General features: G+C 40.5%; 2 protein-coding genes across 6 annotated transcripts; one reads left to right on the forward strand and one right to left on the reverse strand.

Moving 5' to 3' along the window:
* The first annotated feature begins 1240 nt into the window (after window positions 1–1240).
* zgc:153867 (myosin light polypeptide 6) lies at window positions 1241–10934 on the forward strand. 5 transcript variants are annotated; one of them, XM_015967859.3, is made up of 7 exons: window positions 1241–1563; window positions 4995–5022; window positions 7469–7612; window positions 8437–8610; window positions 8810–8887; window positions 9606–9640; window positions 10599–10934. In XM_015967859.3, exons 1-6 carry the CDS (start codon window positions 1387–1389, stop codon window positions 9632–9634), a joined length of 630 nt encoding a protein of 209 aa, XP_015823345.1. In that variant the 5' UTR covers window positions 1241–1386; the 3' UTR covers window positions 9635–9640; window positions 10599–10934. The 5 variants fall into 5 exon arrangements, with proteins under 5 accessions (XP_015823345.1, XP_054601879.1, XP_054601878.1 ...); XM_015967857.3 differs by lacking the exons at window positions 1241–1563; window positions 4995–5022 and adding exons at window positions 4156–4404; window positions 4756–4783; XM_054745904.2 differs by lacking the exons at window positions 4995–5022; window positions 9606–9640 and adding an exon at window positions 4756–4783.
* A 1902-nt stretch (window positions 10935–12836) lies between these two features.
* On the reverse strand, window positions 12837–25706 carry c1ql4a (complement component 1, q subcomponent-like 4). Its single transcript, XM_015967855.3, has 3 exons — window positions 25315–25706; window positions 23887–25154; window positions 12837–13745 (listed from the first exon to the last, which is right to left on the reverse strand). Exons 2-3 carry the CDS (start codon window positions 24430–24432, stop codon window positions 13566–13568), a joined length of 726 nt encoding a protein of 241 aa, XP_015823341.3. The 5' UTR covers window positions 24433–25154; window positions 25315–25706; the 3' UTR covers window positions 12837–13565.
* Window positions 25707–26310: the final 604 nt, after the last annotated feature.

The raw sequence follows: 26310 nt of genomic DNA on the forward strand, positions 1-26310 counted from the left end.
AAAGTGAAATAAATCATTCATACAAAAGCATTTAATATGGACACAATTAATCTGTTGATCTGCAGAAGAAGTTATGAAATGTCCATGAAGATTCCACCACCACACGCCACTGCAGAGGCCAGCATGAGTATACATTATAAAATAAAATCAAACAGGCTGTTGGGATGGGTGCATAAAGCTATTTATTCACAACAAAGACCTCAATCCATTAATTGTTTTAGAGAGCTCTTCTGCTAGATTCAATTCAGGTTCTTTAAATAACACTATATAGCATTATTCACATAGCACTGATTCACAACAAGAGTCGTTTCAAGGCGCTATACAAAGTAAGCATTGCAACTGAACCTCATCATTGCACTGACTTCAATTCATTATTCCAATTAGTTAAATGTTTCCTATGTAAGAAAACATACACATCTATACACCCCCTCACTCTCTCACACACACAGACAGACACACACACACACACACACACACACAATGTCCAAGTCATGTGACTCGAGTCACATGACTTGGACTCGAGTCAGATTCAAGTCATTATTTTAATGACTTCTGACTTGACTTGATAAAATCTTTAAAGACTTACGACTTGACTCGGACTTGAACGCCAGTGACTTGCGACTTGAATCGACTTGCATCTGTTGACTTGATGATGATTTAAGCATATTTGATATTTTTGCACAAAAGTGGTACGACATGGACACAAATCATGAATCATTCTTTGTTCTGGGTTTGATCTTGTACTGCTAAATGCAGCAGCACTTTGTTTATAATCAGTTTCAGTTGCACTTTCTGCTTGTTTGAGCAAGCAAATGAAGCTTAATGAAGCTTTATTTCTGGAATTTATTTATTATCATCGTCATTAAATAGAAGTTGGACAGATGACTTGATTATGACTTGAAAATTCAAAGTTAAGGACTCAGACTTGACTTGGACTTCTATATCATTGACTTTGGACTCAACTTGGACTTGACTCTGACTTGACTGACTGACTGACTGACTGACTGACTGATTTGACTGAAAAGACTTGTGACTTACTTGTGACTTGCAAAGCAGTGACTTGGTCACACCTCTGGCACACACACATTCCTGACCCAAATAAAGTAGAAACTGCTTAGACTCAGCAGAGCCTGCTTCTAAATCTACTGCCTTTTTATTTTACCCCTCTCCACTCAAATTCTCATCAAACACTTCACACGGTCAGTCATTTCCTGCATCCACCCCTGCTTCATCCACCTGCGGGTCCCTGAGCATCATCAGCATCACACTGCTGCACTCCCCCCCTCCCCCTCTCCTCCACAGCTGGTACACTATTTTAACTTGCAGCAGCCACGCTAGCAGTGTTTGCAGAGATTTATCACAGAGGTCAGGTTTTCCATTACATCAATGGCTCCTAAAAGAGAACCATCTATTAAAAAGTCTCCTTCACCAGAGGATCAACTACGACTGGGTCCTCCTTTCCCGAGTTTACCTGCAGCTCCTGCAACTCCAAAATCAGCTCCAGAGCAGAAGCCAAGGATGCTGCGTCCCTCCGATTCACCCTTTGATCCCAGCACTTTGGAGGTGAGTGTGCTAACTGGTAGCCTACATATTATATGCTAAAGTGGGGCATCCATTAATTGTGCGTACCATTCAAAAAGTGCTGTCATGGTTCATTATCCATCTTACAGGAGGTGAATAATATGCACTGGCATTAGGTAATTAAATTATAACATTTGACATTTACACAAGGTTACTTGCAAGACATTTTTCAATCAGTCTAAATGGTCTAAATCAGCCTCAACATCCATCTGGTTTAGGAGCAAATCTAACTTAGGAACCTAAAGTGGGTCACTGACGGCTGGTTGTCAGTCAGTCCTTGACCTCCGTAGGGAAATGCTGACTGTTCCCTGCTGCTCAGTGAGCTGTTTCTCTTTTTTGGAATGTTCAGAACTCTGCTGATTTATTGGTGACACACTCAAAGGAATTTAAATTTATTTTAAAGAGCAAGTCACCCCCAAATAAACTTTTTTTGCTGATAAACTAAATAAACGAGTGTCTAATCGTGCTGCAGACACGTGTCGTCAATAATTTGGCACTTCAGTGCATCTTAGTTAAAATTTAAATATTCTGCCTAAAACTGGCAGTGTTGTGCCGTTGTCAGGTAAAAACTCTGCACTGTATTTTAATTTAAATCTGCCACCGCTATTGGCTAAGAAGTATGCTATGATGTAAACTGGTACATTATGATGTTACAATGCTGTCGTGAGCCTGAATGTGTGTGTATTTGTTAGCGGCTCCGCCCTCTCGGTCTGCCAGGCAACAGCATGTGTTGCATTTTTCAAACATGAAGTGGGAGTGGAGTTAGACTCTGGTAGGGGTTGACTTGCACTTTAAGGATTATTTCATAACATACTTTGACTTTAAAAATGTTTGTTTTTCCGTGGATGTAAATAACGAGAGACTGAGTTTATCTTAGAAAAAATTGATTTGACATTTTCTTTAAAAAAATGGAAATTTGGTTTTAAAGAATTCAAAAGTGTGAAAGACAAAAGTAAAATAATCTGTATTCACTGATGCAGATTTACCTGTAGTTTGCCAGAAATGGGTCAAAAACATGGTGTGAAGATGACTATTTATGAGAACCCCTGCAGCTTATTTGGAGTCCAGCAGAAAAAAAAACATTTGCAGCATTTTGGAAAGAAAAAGACAGAAAAAGACCAAAACAGCTGAGCTTTTCATTCAATCCATTTCCCGTCAAAAGTACCAAAACAGATGTTTTCTGTTCACTACAGAATTTTGCAGAGAGGTGGTTCAAAACATAAAATTAAGTGTTAGACATCTTTTTCTTTCAAATTCTAAACTAATTCAAGCAAAAAAATTCTAACCTCATTTGGATTTTGCACATATCTAAATAACTGATTACATAAACATCATTGTTTCACTAAAATAGATTACAAAAAATGACTGCACAAATTAATGATGCCCCATATGCTGTAATATGTCCAAGCTTACTTGATTCTTCAGCTCTGCTGCCATCCTCATGAGCTTCAAGTGCATTGCATGGCTTTGTGAAGCAAGTATGTCCTATTTAGCCTGCAAGATAATGTAGGCCACATTTGTCCTCAGTGGGATCACAAATGACAAAAAATAACTTCTGAGCTCCGACAGTAGATTGTTAGAACTTTTAGAAGATATATATGGTGTCCTTGACCTCTGACCCTTCATTCATGCATGTTTGTCTGCGTCTTTCATGCAAAATAGAAGCTATTTTCTTCAATAATGCATTCAACTGAGGTTAAAGTTAGTTTTTTAACCTTTTTATTCAAAGTGTTTAATACGTAACGTAAAGCATCTTGACGACACATTGTGTGTATTGAAATGTCAGAGACCCTCACCCAGTCAATTTGCATTGATCAAGCTCTTGTTTTGTACTCCAGTGATCCAAATCTACCTTTAAAGAACTTTTACCACCCTGGTAGGCAGCTCTTTCGCTCATGATTTCACTAAAGAACATGTTTTGTTTAGATGACTTTTAAGAAAATTTGTTTCTTGGACATTTCCAAGACCAAATATGGTGGGAGCAGAGTTACTGGACACTAAAGTTATGACTCCCTATTGCTCACATTTGTCCACTCTTCCATATATGTATACAATGTATATGTTATCGTCATCTGGTAATCATCCAAAAAAAAAACATGGTGATCATTCTCTCCAAACTCTCAACTCATGATGGAACTCTCACAAAATATTGATAAAGGAGTCAATTCATCGTATGACACCAGCCTGAAATTATGACCTAATTTAATTGTTTAGCAAAACTATCAGGTTTGCAGCTCTGTTATGATGACTTAGATGCATTATTTGTCTCTCAGATCATAGTCAAACATCTTTAAAGGCTTTTTCTTTTTAATGGTTTCTATATATAAAGTGACTTGGAAGAAAAAGATTTGCAGCCTACTACTGAATGGGTGGATTCAATATATTTTAAATATCTTTATTACTAAACGTATCAATTATGGAGACTATTAATTACGTATGTATTTTCTATTTGATTTTTTTATTTTGATATATTTAATTACACTAATTGCATTCCACCACCATCGATCCAGTGTGCACAACTCCTTTAGAATCCGCTCTTTGTGGAATAATTAATCAATAACTGTATTTACATTTTACCTCAATCGTAAAATGTGTCTTGTAAGTTTAAAGGTCTATAAAACGTGCAATTTACAGCATCAAACACACCTTGGTTTTGTTTCTTTATATGGTGTGCGTCTGCAAAACTCCTGCTGCGACGTCGGCTCGCACGTCTTTGCGTCATCACGCAGCGGGGCGAAGGCTTTCTCATTCTGCTCTGTAATCGAGCTCTTACATTCTTTTGGTTTCCGTCGCTTCGGACACACCTCGGTCAACGCTGCAATGGTGGGTTTTCTTCGTTTCAGTCCACTATATTGCAGAACTACAATTCTGCAGTTTTATGGGGATGTCTTAGGATACATGGTTCATGTTTGCAGACGTGTTTACATTAGCTTAAACGCACGAAAAGGCACTCCCGTCCCAAGCGGAAGTACAACTTTTTACAGCTAGCATTAGCTTTCTCTGTAGCTATTAAAAACTAGATTACACGATAATTATTGTTGCGTTCACCAAATTTACTCTAACAGATTAAAACTGAGTTTTGAAATTATCTTAGTAAATTAATATAAATTAGCGAAACTCTAAGGAAATTTGTTGAAGAACCAGTTTTATCTCGCCTAATTTCTCTCTGAACAGTCTGACTTCTCGGAAGATCAAATCATCGGTAAGTTTGTGTGTGTTTGGGCCATTTCTCATCACATTTTCCTATTTTACGCCTTCATACTTGATCGTCTCCGATGACACCTTGCCCTGTCACCACTATCACCCTGCTAGCTACCTGCTTTGTTGTAGTAGTCGTGCTCAGGCTTGTTTTTCCTTCTTTATATCCTTACTTTTTCATCACTATACCTCTTGCAATTGCTTGTTCTTTCCAGATTGAATTTAACCTGGATCAAATTCATGGTAAGTTGGTGAAGAGGTTAAGTCTAACGCCAAACGGTGGCTGCAGTCGGTGTGTCAGTTGTGTGATCTGCATGTCAGTTTTGAAGCTAGGTGTTATAAATACGAATGTTCTGTTGTCCAGTACGTCAGAGTAATGCGCTGTTATATTTCTCGCCAGACTTGACATGTGTTGTAGTGTTTTTGTACATGGATGCTGCTTTAAAACCAAACATTGCCTTTTGTCAGACTGTACGGTCCTGCTTTTGTCAGATTGTCATTAAGTTGTTTTACTTACCAAGCAGCTCATCTCTAGTGTGCCCATTTTTGGAACTAGATAAAGTAGTTGATGGGTTTTTGTTCCAGGGCTGGTTTGTTTAATCACCACTGACATAATAGGCCATACTACTCTCACTCCCCTCCTACTTTCCTCCACTCCTCTGATACCAAATATGGTGTTTGGAATAGTGCTAACAGGCTTGAAGGGAAGAGGCACATTCCTCAGAAGGGGAGGGTGTGTGTGTGTGTGTGGGGGGGGGGGGGGGGGGGTACTGGACGGGACTAAACGGTGTCTTTTTTTAATTTTTGTTTTTGGAAATGCTCAGTCCCCTAACATCCTGCTACTCGGATGTTGTGCAATCCAACTTCATGTCGCCCTGATCTGAACTTTGTCTTTTGATCTTTCCTTGATAGGCTGATGCATTGTTGCTCACTGGTATTTGGCAAATCCTAAAACTATACAGATGGCAAGAAAAGTACTTCATATGTAAATGTATCAATTAAGAAAGTATGAAAAGCTAGTGTTGGAAAAATATCAATCAGTGTGTATCAGCGGTGTCAGATAAAACATTTTCCTTAAGAATATTTTAAGAGGTATTTAAAAACTGGTTGTTTCTACAGAAATTTTGCCATTTGATCTATAAAAGAATCAATGGTGGAAAAAGCTCAAAGAGCACAAGAAAGATGACAGAGAATGGTGTTTCCTCAATGATAAAGTTGTTTTGTGTGTAGTGTAGGCTAACATTTCTTCAACAGAGTTGCTGAATTGAGGAAGCTAGAAGGATGGTCAATGGCTGCAATAACAGGATGTTACTTTTATTTTTAACAATACAATTTACAGCTGATATGTCAGTTTGAACAAATTATACATATATTTAAAATATATATCAGGCAGATTTTTATCCTTGGGCTCCTTTTCATAAGTCAAGCCTCAACAGGAAGCCACCTCTAAGCATCATCCGGGGTCTCATTTATTAAACAGTGCGTAGAGTCCTTACTAAAACCGTACTTAAGCTCAGCAAAAAAAAAGTACTTAAGCCAAGTAGGTTTGTGATCTATCAAACATGGAGTACGCACAGCTGCACGCAATCTCCGCTTCATAAATCGGAGACTAACGAGAATGTTTCTCAGCTGCTTTTTAGTCACATCCCGCCCTCACCACGCCCACTTTCTGCCATAAATAGTCAGTGCAAAGTGCCTTGTGTATCTCATGCTTATACGTAAGCCGGCTGTTGCAGCGCTATGCCAATGACATGGCGACCGTAGATCAAGGCAGATCAAGGAGGCGCAATTTCACAGAAGCAGAAATTGAGGCACTTGTGGGTGAGGTGGAGAAATGAAAGGAAGTGCTTTTGCAAAACAAATAAGAGAAAATCCTCGGAGTGGCACAGCGTTGCTGAAGCTGTCAATGTTGTGAATTCTTCAGAGAGATCTGTGGTGGATATAAAAGAAAAATGGTCCAATCGGGATTCGATCCCCAGACTCTTGGGTGAAAGTCAGCCAAACGGAGATCTCTCCTGTTCAACTAGCCAGGGCGCATCATCAATCAGGTCACAGTGACAGGACACACACACGGTCACAGACGCATGACATTCTGTCTCAATCTGTCCCCTGCTGATATTCTGCATTCCGTATTCTGCGCTTCAGGCTGTGTGTGTGGCTGTGTGTGTGTGTGTGTGTGTGTGTGTGTGTGTGTGTGTGTGTGTGTGTGTGTGTGTGTGTGTGTGTGTGTGTGTGTGTGTGTGTGTGTGTGTGTGTGTGTGTGTGTGTGTGTGTACGCACGTGCGTGTGGGGGGTCTTGTTCTGTGTGAAAACGAAGCAGTACAAGTGGTAATGCTGCAGGATTTCATAATTTTATCCTCCTCAGCAGCAGCACTGCAGGTGCTCTCCATGTCCAAAATGAGCGTAAGCCAGGTCCTTAGTCAGCTTAAAGTTGCGCACATTTTTCCACACAGTTTTCTTTGATAAATCCCAAAGTTTGCGTGGAAAGTTGCTTACGCAGTTTTCCGACCCCGTTTTGTGCGTGAGCAAGCTTAATGAGGCCCCAGGTCTCTCTGATCTGTTTGCCTTTAACAAAATGTGTTGTACCCCTTTTATTTTATAGTTGATATCTTGTGTGTTTTTTCCCATCTACAAGTCTTAATATTTTTCATGTTAGTTTTCTGATCAAAGACGTCTCTTTATCCTGCAGAGTTTAAGGAGGCGTTCCTGTTGTTCGACAGGACAGGAGATGGGAAGATCAGCTACAGCCAGTGTGGGGATGTCATGCGGGCCTTGGGTCAGAACCCTGTCAATGCTGAAGTGCTCAAAGTCCTGGGCAACCCCAAAGCCGAGGGTGAGAGGAGAATGATGAACTCAGCTGTTAGGTGGTGTATGCATGATGTAAAATGCTAGAATATGATGACAGCTAATTATTGTCAATTATATTAACACCAGAGGTGAAACATTTTAGATTGGTATCCAGTTTGATTTTAAATACTTGGGCACGCATTATAAGTAAATGTCAGTGTTGGCATTGATGAGACCTGTCATCTCTTAATACCCAGCGGTGACTATTAAAATGATTTGGGTTGTCATAGCTTTGTCTTCTCGATAAACGACGGCCTCACCCTCTTAACGGTCGATTCATTTTTCAACACAAAATATCATTTAGGTCCTCTGGTGACATGACACGAGTTTGACTATCACAAGAAAATCTCAACAGGTGATCTGCAAGCTTTAAAGAGTCAAATGTCTTCCTCTGGTGGCAAACTTTTAAGCCGTATGTGCAGAGATGACGCCACAAAGAAATGTACTGCTCAACATTTTAGGAGAAAACTAGTTTGCTTACTTTGACCACAAACTTGAAACGTATGAAGCTGATCAGTGCTGTATCCAGGGAGAGTTGCAAAAATGAACTTGCAGCCTGGTGGCCCATTTTGAAGATGGGAATCAACTAATCAGGCTGCAGAAAGCACTGAAGTAATAACATTTGGAACATTTAACCACGGGATCAACTATTTACTACACTGATGGCTTAAATGTACAGTTTGGAGAAATAGTCGGTTAGTTAAATGCTGATTTAGTTTCTTGTTTCTCCCTCTATCAAAATGATCAAATCAGTATTGAGTTTTAAATTCTCTACAAAAACAGACTAATGTTTCTGTTTCTTTCCTACAGAGATGAACACCAAGATGCTCGATTTTGAGCAGTTCCTTCCCATGTTCCAGGCCATCGCAAAGAACAAAGATCAGGGCTCCATGGAGGATTTTGTAGAGGGACTTCGAGTTTTTGACAAAGAGGGCAACGGCACAGTAATGGGGGCAGAACTACGTCACGTCCTCACCACGCTAGGCATGTAGCATATTTGCTGGTTTAATAACTCTCTAATCTTTAATTTTAAAGTTGACTGTCTTCTTTCCAACATAATGGCATGTCTAGATTATATTATTTAAATTTTGTTGCAAAGAAATAAACTAGGATTCTCATTTAACCTCCCTAGCCATCGTTTATCGTTTTGGCCACATGAATATTTCAATGCTTCCTTTTGTAGGTGAGAAAATGACAGAGGAGGAGGTTGAGACGCTGTTGGCTGGACATGAAGATGCAAATGGCTGCATCAATTATGAAGGTGAGAAGAAAATAAAATAAATATAAAGGTAGAAACCTGGATAACGAAACTGAAGCGAGGTTTTTTATCACACAGTTTGGATTAGAGGACTGTGAATTCTCAGAGGCATACGGCACTCTGTGTGATGTTAACGTTTTAATTGGTTCATTCTTCCGAATGTCGTTTTTGCTTAAAATAAAGTTGTATTTTTTTCTTTTGAGAGGAACTTCATCTAATGAAACGCCTGTAGCCCTACGTTTTTTATTCAACAAGTTAAACCGATCTTTTGGGGAATTTCTCAAAAGATGTTTTGCATCATCTCAGTAACATTTGCATTTTCTCTTATCCAATAGGAAACACCGATCTGTCTTATGGAGAATATCAAGCATTACCAGTGTTGGTCATTGAAACACCTTGAGCTTAACATGAGATCATAATTTCTCTGTTTCCCCAAACAATTTTATTACATTAAAATCTTGTAGTGTGTATCCGGCTATAATCTGTCCTGAACTGGTTTGTATGAAATTACCGGATCACCGTTTGATTTGGATTACAGGAAAATGCAAAACGTTATTGTGAAGGAATGCAGTAGTTGTCCAGGGAAAGGTATTTTCAATAGGATTTTTCTGTGATCTTTGTTTTGTCCTCTAATGCTTGTTTTTATCTGTGTGTTGTGCTAGCGCTCTTTAGCGGTTCAAATGTATTTTCTGACCATGTGTTAAATGTTCTTCCTTCACAGCCTTTGTTCGTCACATCATGTCAGGCTGAGGGCCGGTACGGGCGTTGTGTAAACCTTGGGATGACACCTCCAGGCTTTCTTGCTCTTCAGCTGCTGAAGTGATTCACCCAACTAAATTAATGCTAATGCTAGTAGTTCATAGCTACATTGTTCCGATTGGCTGATAGGAACAAGTGTGCAGTAGATGTGAGCTGTAGAGAAAGCCTGGTGGTCTCCCTCACCCCCAGTCCTGAGGTTTTGAACCACATGAAGCCTCCTGGTGCTCTGTTTCTCTCCTGCAGCCCTTTGTCTTGGCGCCTGGCGGCAGCATGCCCCTCTGCATGTGTCTGAAACCCCCAAAACGTTTACACGGGGATATGGTGGACACATAGGGAAGAGACTGGTCTCGTTCAAAGCCTGGTGGTCACTCATTGATTGTGTGGTGTCATCAGGCTGCTTTTCTAATTTTGTTTTGCATGTCGGTGCTTTTAAACTAGGTCTGTATTTGGGGTCAGTAGTTGAGCTTTTACATTTGTTCACACACTGTAGCCACCAGATTTGGGAGAGTGGACCAGTCCCTTTTTCTACTAACCTAAAGTTAAGTTTAATGGTTGCTATTTTGCAGACTATTTTCTTTTATGTACTGATGAAAACAGAATTTTGAGCTGGCTGTTCTGACTGGACTGTAGCTCCCCTCATCATCTTCCCTTTTCTCTGCTTCTCAGCTAGAGGAAGGCATACAGGGAGGATGGCTTCTCTAACCAACTTTTACAGAGCCAATTGCTTTGGCTGAAAAGAAGATAGAAACAATTACCTTCTCTTTTTCTTATCGTCTGACTGACTCTTCTTTACTCTGGGTGAGCAGGATAAGGGGGGGTCTGCCTCCAAATGCAGCATCTCCTACCTTGGCTCACCGAAGCTAGGAGTGGGCCTTAGCCCTTGGTGCTGTAGTTGGAGCAGGTCTCTCGCTGAATTTAACAACAAAACTCATTTTTCTTTCTTTGTCTTTCGCAGAGCTGGTCAGAATGGTCATGAGTGGATGAAGACAAAGACCATCAAACTTTTCCTTTATCATGTCCATATTTTTGCATTTAGCTTCTCCAGACTTCCACAATGTTTCCCATACATTTGTTATACGGTTTTAATTTAAGAAGTGCCTTTTACATTCCTTAGAAAAGAAACACCATCAGTTTCATTACTATGTATGACCAACTTACATCACTGAGATATCTTTGTGCTTGCACTGTTTGCAATATCATTTCAGAAAGCAACATTTAAAACAAAATAATGCTGTAACTGATACAAGTGTGTCTGCATTAGATGGAATAAATAAATATACGTACAATAATACCAATGACCTGCTGTTTTAATGGCCAAGACTTGGGTTGAATCCAAAACTTTCCAGATTGAATGATACATTTCTCAAAAGTCATAATTAAAGTTCCTGTTATTAATTTAACACAAATTTGTTGCACCATCTAAATAAATGTTTTCCCTTTAAGTTATGATCTTGAGTGGATTTGTTTACGTGCGAACATGGTTAACCTCGTAATGCAACATTCTTCTTCAACACAAGAGGGCGGTGTTGCTTTAGATAAATCCTGATGTGCATTATATGAACGTGTTGATCAACTTCTACGCTTTTGAGCCAAATTAAACACATTATTTGTGTTGCTGTAATCTAAAAGTGTTTGCAACAAATGCTAAAACATAAAAGATGGTAGTCGTTCATTCTCTTTCGCCACTTCTGTTATATTTTTTACAGAAATGACAACTCTGACACAAGCCGTAAAAGGCTGTTCAGTACTTCTGTGACCTTTCTCTAATTTTCTTCTCAAGCAGCCACAAATATTTCCCCTCATTAGGCTCCACAGCCATTGGACTGTGGAGCTTATGTGTATGAGTTAAGGTTCAGGAGGGTGTCATAGTCCACCTCTGAATAGGTTCTCCACTAATTACTCCGTGTGTATGTGTGTGTGGTCGATAGAAGTCAAGGCTATTGATTATTTTAATCCTCCTATTTGTGAGTCTGTGATCCTCGTGGCTCTGCATTCGACAGGGGAATCGCTAATGGGCCTCGGCGCAGCCCGTCTCAGACCTCTCCCTGTCCAATTAACTTTCAACTGGAGTCTGCCAGAAGAGAGCCGTGGGCTGGGCCAGGCACGCAGCAGCTCCATCCCTCCTGTTCTGCTGAGAAGCAACAGATTAAACAAATCCTGTGCTTCTGGACAGACACCAGCTCTCCGCTCTAATTAGGTACTTTTATATAGTCAGGAATGTATTCAGGATTCATTTTCTTTATCGTGGAGGGTACTTCTGACTACGCCTGCTTCAGGAAGTGATGAAGAGACTTGATTTGTAAACAGAGATGACTTCATAATGAACATTGGCTCCTGTTTAGAAGTTAAACTGACTGCTTTGATAGATGTTTAGCTCAGATTTGTTAAGACGTGTAACGCAAATTGACTGAAGCCCCAATTACTTCCTTTGAACTAATGCAGTTTTATTAGGACAAAAAAATAGAAACACCTCACTGGAAGTGACTAAAAGAAAAACAGTAAATTCATTAAAATGTTCTGATTAAATGCTGCTTTATTTCTCAGAAAAAAATAAATGTTTTCTAGTTTCCGGCTGACAGGTTTGATATTTTTGCATTTGTTATTCATTCTGGGTAATAAGCATATAATAATGATGTAAGGTCTTCTTTCTTTTCATAACTGTGTTTTAGTCTAGTGCATAGTATAAATTAAATTTACAAGTTTGACCAGAACCTCAGTGTACGATCAGGCATGTGCATTTGTGCGCAAAGTCAGAAGGGGTCTGACAAATCTGGTGGCTACAGTGTGTGAACAAATGTAAAAGCTCAATGCAAAACAATGAAAATCAGATTTTTAAACAAAATATTTTGGATTAAAGTTTCTAGTTGCTTGGATGTTTTTACGGTCATTAATAGATTTTACATTGGACCCATTTTGTTGCCTTTAAATGTAGAATTTACCCTTTGTTGTATATTTGGCGTGTGCTCGTAACTCAGCTTTATGTAGCTGCATGTTTGTATCTTGTTTTAAGGCGTATTGAAAATCCATTCTGCAGTGGGAGGTTGCTGCTCGCTTCGATATTTGCTGTGAGTTCATGTAACCGTGCCACGCATCCAGTTCAAAAACAGTCAGTAGTCATTTTTTATGAAACTGAACATGATGTCTGTATGTTGAATATCTCCGCTCAGACCATCAAAAGAAGCAATCAGACAAATCTGGAATGGATGTTTTAATAGTGATTGGTCACTCAACCTTTTTCATTTAGCAATTAGTTTACATTTAATGGTACTTTAACAGGATCCGTCTCAAAAATAAAGCTGGCATGGCAGGAGAAAAGATATTATATACAACACTGGAAAAAGTCCAACACAACCTGTTGCGTTTACTCGGCTGTTATCATTCACACTTGCACAGCTTTGTCAGTAATGTATTTGGCTTTTAAGACTTCATTACACACATGATCTAAATGTAAAACACACTATGAGTGTTCCCTAAACTTCATCTTTAGTTTGAGGATGAAGATAAAATCATTTATTTTATTGGATTAATTTGGTATGGAAGCCCATTCCCGTAAAACAGTCAAATTGATGGTTTTTGGAATATTTTTGTTGGTCTAACAATGTCAGTGAATGTAGAATATGTTGCTTTAGATATTTCAGAGCCTCTCAGTGTGGATTAGGTATTTGCATCCATACTGCAGACTACATATTCTGGCACGTTTGCACAATAAGAGTACCAATAATAACAGTTACAGCTAATTTGTCATTTTTAGTTCCCTCCTCTTGAAGTCGACTCTAATTTCACAATATCTCTGCAGGTATGTGTGTGTTTGTTTGGCATGCATGTGTGTCCACTTTAATTTGCATACTGTACACATGTCTGTTTGTATGTTGCTTCCCCCCACTCCTCTCTCATGTGTGTTTAAGAGGTGTGTGAGGTAAAATCAGTCTGGGTAGACGAGGAATCCAGAGAAGGTGCTGTATTTGTTCTGGTTTCCTCCGTGGACCTTCCCTCCATCCAGCTGCACGCACACCTCATCACCAACGTCCAAATGCAGGATCACGCTGTTGGAGGCGTAGTCGTAATTCTGATCAGCATCCTGAGCGATGGCACTCGCTCTCACCTGTTAAAGGACACACGCATTCACAATCAGAATGAAACAAACAACATCACTCCACTTTTATCACATTTTATTTATTTCCTCTCATAAGGCTAGCTTAAAATCAATTATTGCAGCCTTTGAAATGAGACACCCACGAAATCCCGTGCATTACTGACACTTAAAGTGATGGATGGGACTACGACCTGTGACCCCACTGTTGAGCTCGGCCTGCTATTGATCAGCTGTTGATGGGATAAGACTCGAGGGTGGAGATCTGATTGGGTTTTAGAGATAAACTTGCTCAGTGGGGACAACAGGCTGTCTATTGGTAAACTAGTTCAGCCAATAAACAGCATGACTATCCACATCAGCTATTGACCTGTTGCTTATGATGCTTAGCCGGCTCGATATGCATGATATTGAGTGTGTATGTCAGAGGGGAAGACAGTTTCACATTTGCATGCTCTGTGTGAGTTTATTGACCAAGCAGCAGTGGATCTGTACTGGTTTGTTAACACATTTAATTGGGTTTACTCAGCTTAGATATATGCAAGCCTCCACTTTGCTTTACAAGAAACAGGAGTTTTTTTCAGAAGTTATTCGGCTCAATACAAAAAAAAAACAAGTGAAGATATTTAATGTTTCTCAACATTACGACTTTTTACAGATTTCTTATGTTTTTGCTTTTGTATCATACTTTAATATTTCAGATCAACAAACACATTTCTATATCAAAGATGACCTGAGTAAGTATAAAGTGCAATTTTTAATTGCTGATTTAATTTAAGAAGGGTGAAAGGCCATAAGCAACCTGGCCCTGTGTAAAAAGTAATTGACCCCTGAAATTCATAACTGCCTGTAGCGACAATGATCTCTTTCAGGATTTTTTTGGTAGAAAGCTGAATTCATGGTTTCATTAATTACAGCAAGATGTCCAGGTAAAGCAGCCCCAGACCATTACACTACCACCACCATGTTTGCCTATTGGTATGGTGTTCTTTATCCAGTTTTATATCGCATACACCTTCTAAAAGGTTCCACTGTTGTCCATGGACTATTTCCTAAAAATCATTCGATTCATCAAGATTTTTAATTTTCCCAAATGTAAGATTGGCCTTCGTGCTCTTATATGGTCTCTCAAAGGAGTGGTTGACTCGTTTATTACATTTGCATACATTTGCAGTGGTCTCTAGTAGTAGTCCTGTAAGTTGTTCTCGGGGGGGTAAACAGTCAGCAACACTGATGTTTTATCTCCACAAATAACACAAGCCTGGAGGAGCTTCTGCCCTGTGGTGAAGTTGCTAATGCTAATAGCTAGCCTAAAATAGCCACTATGTCCACTGCTGAGTCCCAGGCATTAAAATAACAACAGCCTTCCCTGCCATGAGTCAAGATAGGTGAGTCCATTGATGCTAATTCACAGTGTGACATAGATCTGTGAGGCTTTTCGAATCCTAGAGTTTCACCATCTACTTTCTATCAGAAGGCGGGAGATAGGTGTGGGAGACTATTTTCATGTTCAGCCTGCATGAAAATCTTAGAGTGACTGATTATAATCAGAAAATCATTTTAAAAATGTGTTTTCAGTCAATCACACCTTTAAGTTTTGGCCAGTTGTCCAGTGAGGACTTTTTTATTGTTAGTCATGAATTCTGAATTTAACCAAGTGACACCTGAAGAACTGAAGGAAGGAACTGAACTGAAGTTCCTGAAGGAACATTTTTAGAACCACGTGTGATTGTGTTGCTTTTTGAGATCTTTTAGCCTACTTCATGTTGCCAGATTCTATATTAACAATATTTTTATTCTACAGGTCTGGCAGTAATCAGGCCAGAGTGTTGCTACTAAAACCAAACTTAGCTTTCTAAATAATGCATCAGTCACAGTTAATTCATAATTTTACAAAGAGCCATGGTGATTTGATAGTCTTTTCTTGTAATAAATGATATAATAATTTCTATGTAGAAAAGTGTTGCTTCTCTGAAAAACTTTAGTGCAACAGATAAAGATAACCAGAGGAGAATAAATACTTTTGCACTGCGCTGTTATTTTTATCCCAAAAACAAGAAGCTTGGCAAGAGTCTCAAATGCATTTTTATAAAGAAAAACAAGCAAAAATAGGATGTATCAATAATTCTGGTGCAGCCGCTTCAATCATCAGACACATGTCAACCGTCAGTGGCCCTGTGTCAGGCTTTGTGTCCGTCCATGCTGGGAGCACTCAATCTATGTCAGCGCGGAGACAAGTGGCGCACATCTCCATGACAGCCACAGAATATGATCTGCAATTCAACTACCATCATGTCACTCCCGTCACCGGGATCTCTTTCTCCCCAACGAGTACACATCAATTTGAAAATAGTCACTCACTGGGCAGCAGAGTCCGAATCACTGTAACTAAAAAAATAAAATCGCTTTCCCAGCTGCACCGATACATTTTGTCCTTGTCTAGACACGTTGGTTACCATTTATCCATCCTAGAGTTGTGTTTTTATTGTCTGAATGAGTGTCGTGAAATAAGATGTAGGATCTGAATGCAGACTCCTGCATACAGCATGATAATTGTCCATTTTTATTTATGTAACACACCAAAAACATCATAATTTTAAATTTAATGGTTGGAATATTGAGATCATCGGACATTTTCCTAATTAGGCACATAACAGCTCATACAAGGTTGCAGATTTATAGATAAACTAGCATTTTTTCTCTCTTTTTTTGTATTTTTTCCTCTGAAGACCATTTCTCTGAAACAACAGCACCACTGCTGTCTGGTAAAGGTTATATGGTTCTGCTTGACATGAGTAGTGACAGCCAGTATCACATTTGCATCTTTGGCTGCTTCCGACAGCGATGTTGTTGTTGTGATTTTTTTATTGACGGCAGGCGGACGTCTCATTATTTTTGTCCAAACTGGAAGGAGACGAGGGAAGACCCTTACCTCCCTTAAGCCTGTCAGATGTCAATGATCTGAGATGTCCTTGACTAAATAACGTTAAACACTAAGCATAGATGAACTGGTGTTTCAGCGGATGTTCCTGTGTTTGAAGACAGGATGGCAGCCATGTATTAATGCAGACACCAGACACAGAGTCACGAGGGAGACGATGTGGGATTAGGACAGGAAACCAACAGAAGAGATGGATACGGCTGAAAGACAGACTGATCCGTGTGAACTAGGCAGCATACAGTGCTGATCCGAGAGCTGGAAGAGTTGTGAGCCGCGAGGCGGTGCCCCCGGGGCTTGCCTGTGGCTACCTCTGCCTCCACCTAGCCCTTTCATTATTGGGCCTCCGGTAAACACGCATGGAAGCAGAGGACCACAGGCAAGAGGAAGGAGAAGGTAGAGTTAGGAGGAGTCGCTGTGTTTTCACTACAAGCAGAAAGACAAAATGAAGTGAGATGAAGGGAAAACTGAGGGCCAGAGAGTTGATGAAGGGGAGGCCTAGAGTAGCAGACTGATCAAGTGGGGCAATTGTGTGAGACCCAGAGAGAGGTGAGGAGTATGAAGTCTTGTTTTTATCCATGGTGCTTTGCTCCACTGGTAATAAAACTGACAGGATTCATTCGCTGTGATATACTGACCTCTTAGAGCGGAGACAATAGAAAAGTAGCTGTTAAACTTACCTAAGGGACAGCAGCACATGGCAGGGGGTTTGGAAAGCGGTGAGGGTGATGTTGTGGAAATAGAATATTTATTGAATGGTTTTCCACTCTCCACTGGGAGCCCAGGGATTACACGGCAACAAGCGACTTAGGCACCAAACCGTGTCTGGGATTGCTATTACCTGCCATTCAGTATTATAGCATGTGGTCTGTGACACCTGTGGCTTATTATCATATTTTATTTAGGTTTCATGAGACCTAAAAGACAACTTTAGTCTCCTGCTTCATATTACCTCTCCTATTCACTCATGATCCTCTCCAGCTAAAAGCAGCACAGGTCATTACAGCAGGTGATGACATTTTAGCATGTTAGTGTGAAGTAAGTTGACCTTTAACTGGGCTATTAAAAGAGTTTGTGACAGGTGAAAAAACAGGAGAAAGATGAAACATGAACTAAGACAGGATCTATTTGTCTACGTAGCATCAGGAATATTTTATATACAGGCCCTTCTCAAAAAATAGCATATTATGATAAAGTTCATTATTGTCTGTAATGTACTGATAAACATTAGACTTTCATACATATTTGATTCGTTACACACAACTGAAGTAGTTCAAGCCTTTTATTGTTTCTAATATTGATGATTTTGGCATACAGCGCATGAAAACCCAAAATTCCTATCTCAAAAAATGTACATATCATGAAAAGGTTCTCTAAACGAGCTATTAACCTAATCATCTGAATCAACTGATTAACTCTAAACACCTGCAAAAGATTCCTGAGGCTTTTAAAAACTCCCAGCCTGGTTCATTACTCAGAACCGCAATCATGGGTAAGACTGCCAACCTGACTGCTGTCCAGAAGGCCATCATTGACACCCTCAAGCAAGAGGGTAAGACACAGAAATAAATTTCTGAACGAATAGGCTGTTCCCAGAGTGCTGTATCAAGGAACCTCAGTGGGAAGTCTGTGGGAAGGAAAAAGTGTGGCAGAAAACGCTGCACAACGAGAAGAGGTGGCCGGACTCTGAGGAAAATTGTGGAGAAGGACCGATTCCAGACCTTGGGGGACCTGAGGAAATAGTGGACTGAGTCTGGAGTAGAAACATCCAGAGCCACCGTGTACAGGCGTGTGCAGGAAATGGGCTACAGGTGCCGCATTCCCCAGGTCAAGCCACTTTTGAACCAGAATCAGCGACAGAAGCGCCTGACCTGGGCTACAGAGAAGCAGCACTGGACTGTTGCTCAGTGGTCCAAAGTACTTTTTTTTCGAATGAAAGAAAATTTTGCATGTCATTTGGAAATCAAGGTGCCAGAGTCTGGAGGAAGACTGGGCAGAGGGAAATGCCAAAATGCCTGAAGTCCAGTGTCAAGTACCCACAGTCAGTGATGGTCTGGGGTGCCATGTCAGCTGCTGGTGTTGGTCCACTGTGTTTTATCAAGGGCAGGGTCAATGCAGCTAGCCGGGAGATTTTGGAGACCTTCATGCTTCCATTTGCTGAAAAGCTTTATGGAGATGAAGATTTCATTTTTCAGTACGACCTGGCACCTGCTCTCACTGCCAAAACCACTGGTAAAGGGTTTACTGACCATGGTATTGTAATGATAAAGAATTTGGTTTGCAAATAAACTATAAAGATGTTATTATCAGAACCACATTCAGATGCTACCTGTGTGTCTACTTTACCTGGATTAAGAGACCCCCTTGGTGGATCCGAAAGTGAGAGGTCGTATGACCGCTGGCACCGGAGGGCTGTAGAGGACCGAGGTGCCGGTTCTTTCAGTCCAGAGATGTCTCTCGGGTCACGACAGATGGATGAAACCGAGCGTCTTAAAAATAACTCTGAAGGAGTTTGGAGTCAGCTTTGTTCTGCAGGAAACTATCTTGTTGGTTCAGTTTCAAAGGTGCGAAAAAGGTTTAAGGTTTTGACGACGTGTCAAAATCCTTCTGGTTAGAGAGGTGCTAAAGATGGCCGGTCTGAAGCTCGCTCTAGAACTGTCGAACTGTTGCACTGTTCGAACTGTTCTGTCTGAAGTTGAACTCAGGGAAAACCAGAGTAAAACTAGTTTTAACGGATTGATGTTATCTTGAATAGCCAACCAGAGGTTGGCACGTTTGGATGTTACCAAGCATCGCAGAGACACTCCCTCTGTGATGGAGACTCCAAATCTGTGCAAAAGGTTAACTTATGTGTCATGCATTAACTTATGTTTATGTTTATGTGCTTAGCAGACGCTTTTACCCAAAGCGACTTACAAAAATTATTTTTTTTAACCTATAGGGCATGTTGTGATCTGTGGGGGAAACCGGAGTACCCGGAGAAAACCCACGCATGCATGGGGAGAACACGCAACTCCACGCAGAAAGGCGAGTTTTGACCTTCGACCTTCGTGCTGCGAAGCAACAGTGCTAACCACTGCACCACCATGTAACTTAACTTTACTCGTGAGTGCAAATGTTATGACCTCGTCAAGTAAACATACTAAAACAATCGTTGAGCACAGATTAATGAAACATTTCATTATTTATAATTGGCAATAACAAAAGTTCATTCAATGATTACTTTTAATTATAAAATCTTCTTTTCTTCTGTAAAGGAGTTTATTTTAAAAGAGTTCCTCTGTGATGGACCTTGGAGGAAAAGATGTTATTGTTTATGATTTATTATCTCTGCAGTCCAGCTGGTGTGAGGAAGTAGGCTCTGATTAAAGGGGCTACGTGCAGACTCTCTGACTCCTGTCAGGGGAAAATACAGTAAGATGTGTCATAGCCAGGGTAAGTTGACCTGGCTGTGCATTTGACCTGTGGGATCTCAAAATCAGGCCACTTCGTGACGTCACAGTATTACTGTGCTCAATTGGCCTGCCAACTCTCCTGACCTGAACCCCATAGAGCATCTGTGGGATATTGTGAAGAGAAAGGTGAGAGACACAAGACCCAACACTCAGGATGAGCTTAAGGCCGCTATTGAAGCATCCTGGGCCTCCATAACACCTCAGCAGTGCCACAGGCTGATTGCCTCCATGCCACGCCGCATTGAAGCAGTCATTTCTGCAAAAGGGTTCCCGACCAAGTATTGAGTGCATAACTGAACATAATTATTTGAAGGTTGACTTTTTTTGTATTAAAAACACTTTTCTTTTATTGGTCGAATGAAATATGCTAATTTTTTAGATAGGAATTTTGGGTTTTCATGAGCTGTATGCCAAAATCATCAATATTAGAAACAATAAAAGGCTTGACCTACTCCAGGTGTGTGTAATGAATCTAAATTTGAAAGTCTTATGTTTATCAGTACATTACAGAAAATAATTAACTTTATCACAATATGCAATTTTTTTTAGAAGGACCTGTAGATATACAGGTGAGACCTCTATCACCTGATGAGCAGACCATGCACCAGTTAATGAGTGGAATAGATTGTTCTCTTCAAACATAACTTGAGGAGCTTGCCAACTGTGTCATTCGCTGTCTCAGTAACATCTGGTTACAAGTCGTGCATCCCTGACAGGACATTGGGATTAAAGTAAGTAAACACATTCATAATGACAGCTGTGGCAATAAAACTCAGCCATGACTGTGAGGGTTAGGGTTTTATCAAGTGTCTCAATGGAACCTATCTAACTGAGCAGGTAACAGACATGACTGTTATAAATCCAACCAGAAAGAGATGAGGCTGTCAATGAAACTTTCACAACTCAGATGCAAATATCAAAGCAGTGGAAGCGATGCTTTGTTTCTGGGGAAATGTTACATTTGGGTAACAGCAACGCGATTCTGCCACTGACTTGCAACGTGGATGTTTTATCTCCACAAATTACATAAGCCTGGAGGAGCTTCTGCTGTGTGGTGAAGTTGCTAATGTTAATGGTTAGCTCAAACTAGCCCTTCTTAACTGAATCGCGAACGTTAAAAAAAACAACAAAACACTTTGCCGTGAGTCAAGATCGGCGAGTCAATGACTGCTAACTCACAGTGTGACGTAGATCTGACAGGATTTTCTAATCCTACAGTTTCACCATCTGTTTATCAGAAGCTAACGCTGGAGATAGGTGTAGGAGGCTATTTTCATGTTCAGCCTGCATGAAAAAGTTGAATTATAATCAGAAATAAAGATTAAAAATGGGTTTTTGGTGAGCCACACCCTTTAAAGCTTCAAATATTTACTTTGTTATCCACATCCTGAATGGCCTTATTGAAGGTATTAGCGTTTACGTCCTGTAGGACTGAGGAGCAAACATTATCAATATTCCCATTTCAGAGTCACGTGCAAATAATTTCACATTAAATTGTTATTTTAGAACAAATATCAAGAAATTCCTGCCATATATGATCCATGGATGCATCCGAAATGCCAAATCTTTGATGATGCTTGTAATATTTATGCTTGTAAAAATACAGATTTCTATTAAATGTGAACAATAAGGTTCGTTCAGTATAAAGTTCATGGTACAACTCGGTATGATTTTTTAGTTGTTTTATGACGCCAGCATTTTGCTGCATTTGTATTAGCTCATCAGTCGTGTTGTGTGTCTACACTAAGTAGGATTATTACATCTTTAACAAACGAAGGTTTTCCAGCACTTTACTCTGATTTACACATATGTGACATGATTATTACAAATATGCTCAAAATGTTCATTTCACGTCCTTAAAAATCTCATTAAAATAAAAGTTATTAGGCTATACCCAATCTCGGATACGTTTCTTTTAAAATTGTAAGCATTGTAAGGTTGTTGAGGAAGATCGTATGAGTAAGATCAACATTGTTCATAAAGTTTTCCAGAGTTTCAGTTTTTACAATAATCAGCAAATCCCTTAAAGGTGAACAGGTAACCTCCAAAGAGACAAAGCAACATGACTTGTGTGAACTTCATTAGCACGTGGAAGGTAGTGGTTTTAATCTGCTGGCTGCAGCATCTAACAAGCATCTTCACTTTTTCTGCCAGTAAAGAACTTTTGTCTCTTTTTCTGCTCAACCTTGATCGCATGTCAAACATTGATGTGGTGGGTGGCGATCCATCGGTCATTGTGCCTGATCTCATCCTGGCCTTCAACAGCAGCCTCCCAGATGCCTCATCTACCAGCCCACTGTCTCCAAACCTCCATTAAGTCATCTATCGTCCTCCGCCCCACCAGAGATGATCCACTCGCTCGTCTTGTTTCACTCTCCCTTTCGTTGTCTTCAAGAAGACGACTCGTTGTTTTGGTTCAATCTCACAGATAATTTTGCTTCTTAACAAAGACAGAGATTTAAAATAATCAACTGAATAAAATCAAAACAGAAAGTCAATTTGGTGCTAATAACATGGATTTTACATTTAGGAGTCCAATTGGTCAAATACTGCCTATTAATAGCTTCAGATTGAGCACCATCCACCTCGATGTTCCATAACTCCAAACACAATCAGGGATTTTTCTGAATTTCATTCACACCCTTTATTTCCACCCCTCATCGCCTCTGTTTGGATAGATCCTTGTTAAGTGAGCGCTCTATTTAACAGGACTGTTTAAAGAAGCCACCTGACGGGTGTCAGACGGACCTGGGCGAGGTTGGATAATTGAGCCGAGTGAAAAGATAATTAATGGAGAATCAATGAGCAAGATGGGATGGGGTTAGGAGAGGAAGGTATAGCGGGCATTCAGGGGATCTAATCTAATACGGATGAATTATTTAACAGGCTAAAATGACTTGAATGACAATATACAGCACATCTTCACCTTTGTGATCTGACGAATGTGCAATTCAAAATTAGGAACGGAAGGACTATTTCACATCCTCAAAAATTACATCTGAATGTTTGTTGCAACACGTTTGAGTGAGAGCTGAACTTATTTATGTTTAAATGAATGAATGAATGAATGAGTAAAAACAGAGTTGAATAATATTTCCTAGATTTTGGACAGCTCTGGTGAAATCCTTGTGATTTATCCCACCTCTCTGCTCCTCTTCCTCCCAGCAGTCCCTCTGTCTTTAATTAGTGTCTGGGGAATGAGGCAGTGGATGAGTGGACTGTCAATGTTAAATTCATTATTTCTTTAGCTGAGGTGCAAACTGACTGGTCCACATTCTGACAGACATTTCTCCCGTGCTCTTTTGCACTTCTGTTTAGGTGATAATCAAGCTTCGTGTGTGATACTTACTAATTAGTCTGTTCTTTTCAGCAGCGGGGCCTGAATTCCACCACCTGTCATTTAGCCAAAGCACGCGTGGGAATCTAAATATCTGTGGCAGAAATGTTTAGCTGCATAGTAAACGAATTCCTCTTAATGAGGAGAAGAATTGCCGTTTCCTTCTTGGGTGTCCATGATGCCACCTCCTAAGTGGAATGTGCTCTGAATCTGAAGAGTCCAATGTTGCAGGGGTGAATATGAGTTTATGGTGAAACACAACAGTCTGCAATCAGAAACAACGGTTGCACGGTCATGTGTAGCATTTACAAGCAGACACACCTTCCTGCACATGCATGTTTACACACACACACACACACACACACACACACACACACACACACACACACACACACACACACACACACACACAGTTTTACTAACCAGTCCATTCTTCCTCAGGTCTGCCCACATGCTTGTCCCATCGCCACCTCTCATTAGAACATGGTAGGTGAAAAAATAGATGCCAGGCATCGGGCAGGTGAACTTTCCAGTGCTGGGCTCGTAGTAGTTACCCACATTGGTCACCACATCATCAAATTTCAGTATTTCATTGCCCTCATGCTGCTTGCGCAGCCCTGCATAAAATGCAATTTTTGGAGTGTAGATTGCTGGAGAATAGCCGCTGGGGCCTGGACCAGGTAGCCCCTGTGGCCCTGGCTTGCCTGGCTCTCCAGGAGGTCCACGCTCTCCTTGAGGACCAGGCATCCCCGGAGGCCCCCGAAGTCCGGGCTTTATCTTCTTTCCTGTGTAATCCTGGGGAGGTGGAGACACAGCCGTGAGCTCTTGGCCCGGCTGTGAAGTGGTGTAAGGATCACACACCATCCTGCAACTCCCAAGCATCTCATAATGGCTCCCTGCACTTCCAGTTGGAGCCCCTTTGGTTGTGTGAACCAGCAGGGGAATAGCCACCAACAGAATCAGAACCATGGCCACACCTACAGCCGCAACTATAACGCGTTTCCTTCGGCTGAGCCGGGAAGCGGCCGACGTGAGGAAGTCCTCTTCCACCTTAGCTGGAATAGTGCCGGCCAGGATGAAGCCTTTCTGAGGACCAGTTTGAAAGAAAAGGTGAGGAAGAAGAAGAGGAGCGGAGGGGGGATCAGTGTATTGCCTGGTCAAGTATGAGCAAAAAATCAAAATGGCAGAATGCCAGGAAGGAAACAACTGGAGGTGAAAATCCAGGAGCAAAAAAAACTATAGTTTGAACACTGAACAGCATTTAAACTAAATATGTCCAAGAGTCTCAAAAAAAAGTATTTTTAGAAAAATATCCAGGACATGGCTCGGGTTCAAAGAAACACACAAACATCATGTTTTTCTTTTTGTCTTGATGTCCTGTTGTTTTGAATTTGGGCATCAAACAGATTTAAATACTAACATGAGGACGATTAGTACCAAATTTAAGTAAAGTGGAAGTAATATTTCAATTTTGTTCATTAAGGTACAATGTGTGTCTTTTTACAAAGCAAAATAAAGCCCAAATAAAATATCAAGGGATCACTTTATGTGGATGTCTCCATAAATATCTGGAATGGGATGGAAAAAAGTTCAGAGGATTTGGTTCCCACTCATTTGAAGATCATTAAATTTTAAAAAAGGGTGTTCCTCTTTGTTCTGCTTTGGCTGGATCCTCCTGTCTATTTCTGCATCTGAAATGAAGATTTACAAAGTGAAGACTTTAATGTTTGATTTGGCCGCAGTTGGACTTCATTTGTTTGAAACAGTTTTTAAAGACATTTTTGTGGATAAAGCAAACCAACTTCAAAAGTTAAAGGAGAAAACACAATAAGGTATAAAAGAAAAACTTACCTTCTGTTTGTTTTAATAACAAAAGAATCCGGATTTTTGCGCGTCGGTTTCTCCAAAACGTCCAAAGTATTTCAGACAAAGTGCGCACGCATCAATTTCCAGGTAAAGTAGCGCGGGTTTGTTAATCAGAGAGTAAGTCTATTTTCTTTAATTAGAAATGCAGAAACTTCGGAGGATTTTAAGTCCGCATGACACTTTATTTAGTCCGTTCCGAACGAGGAGCGCACGGTGACGCTCCAGCTGTGAGTCTGTCCATCGAAGCGTTTGGTCCACGAGTCCCGTCTGCACCTGTTAGATCCTCCCCCAGCCCTCCCCCACCTCCCTCTCTTACATCAGCAGACACGTTCTCATTCTCATTCCCAGACCCATTTGAAAAACAGCATTTATTTTATCCTTTATAAACAAATTTAACCTCAGTTATTTCTCTTTTCAAAGCATGATTTATCTCAAATGGCCCCAAGCTGCACTGACTCTTTCCACCTGAGGCATTCACCTATTTTTAGAGGCTAACTATCATGCAAACAAAAAAATATTTGATATTACGCTGCAGAACGAAGGTGGATGCTTTCATCTTCTCTATGTCAGGCAAGGGAGGACATGAGGGGGGTGAGTGAGTAAAAGGCGTGATGTGTGAGGAATGAGAGGAGAGGCTAAATGGTCCCCAGACCATTGTCTGTGTCTGTGACTCGCATCCCACAGCTATACAGCCTCATTAGTGAGACACCCTGCCCCAGACATTGTGCTGCTCTGTTCTCCTTTACCTAAAATCTTTTACAACATCCACACACTGCTGTAAATAAACATGTGGAGTGCACAGGCAAAGCGGGCTGTCTGTGGAAGGCAGTGTTTGATGTCCTCCTGTAATGATTTGGCAGCAACGTTTTATTATCAGGGTACAAATTGTGTTCTTGGGCCAAACTTCAGCCCAACTCTTTATAATCAGGCAGTAAAATAACACAAACACTTATTATCATGGTTTTCTGTGATTGTTTAATC

The sequence above is a fragment of the Nothobranchius furzeri genome, chromosome 15 (genome assembly GCF_043380555.1).
Source record: "Nothobranchius furzeri strain GRZ-AD chromosome 15, NfurGRZ-RIMD1, whole genome shotgun sequence".
Lineage (NCBI taxonomy): Eukaryota > Metazoa > Chordata > Actinopteri > Cyprinodontiformes > Nothobranchiidae > Nothobranchius > Nothobranchius furzeri.

What these genes read in the sequence shown, in the direction of transcription:
- zgc:153867 (XM_015967857.3), top strand. Translation starts at nt 4,171, where the DNA reads ATGTGTCTTGTAAGTTTAAAGGTCTATAAAACGTGCAATTTACAGCAT. An exon ending in CCTCGGTCAACGCTGCAATG is followed by an intron (nt 4,405 to 4,755) that starts GTGGGTTTTCTT and finishes CTCTCTGAACAG; the next exon opens with TCTGACTTCTCGGAAGATCA. An exon ending in TGGCTGCATCAATTATGAAG is followed by an intron (nt 8,888 to 9,605) that starts GTGAGAAGAAAA and finishes CTTCCTTCACAG; the next exon opens with CCTTTGTTCGTCACATCATG.
- c1ql4a (XM_015967855.3), bottom strand. Translation starts at nt 24,432, where the DNA reads ATGGTTCTGATTCTGTTGGTGGCTATTCCCCTGCTGGTTCACACAACC. An exon ending in ACCTGAGGAAGAATGGACTG is followed by an intron (nt 13,746 to 23,886) that starts GTTAGTAAAACT and finishes GTCCTTTAACAG; the next exon opens with GTGAGAGCGAGTGCCATCGC.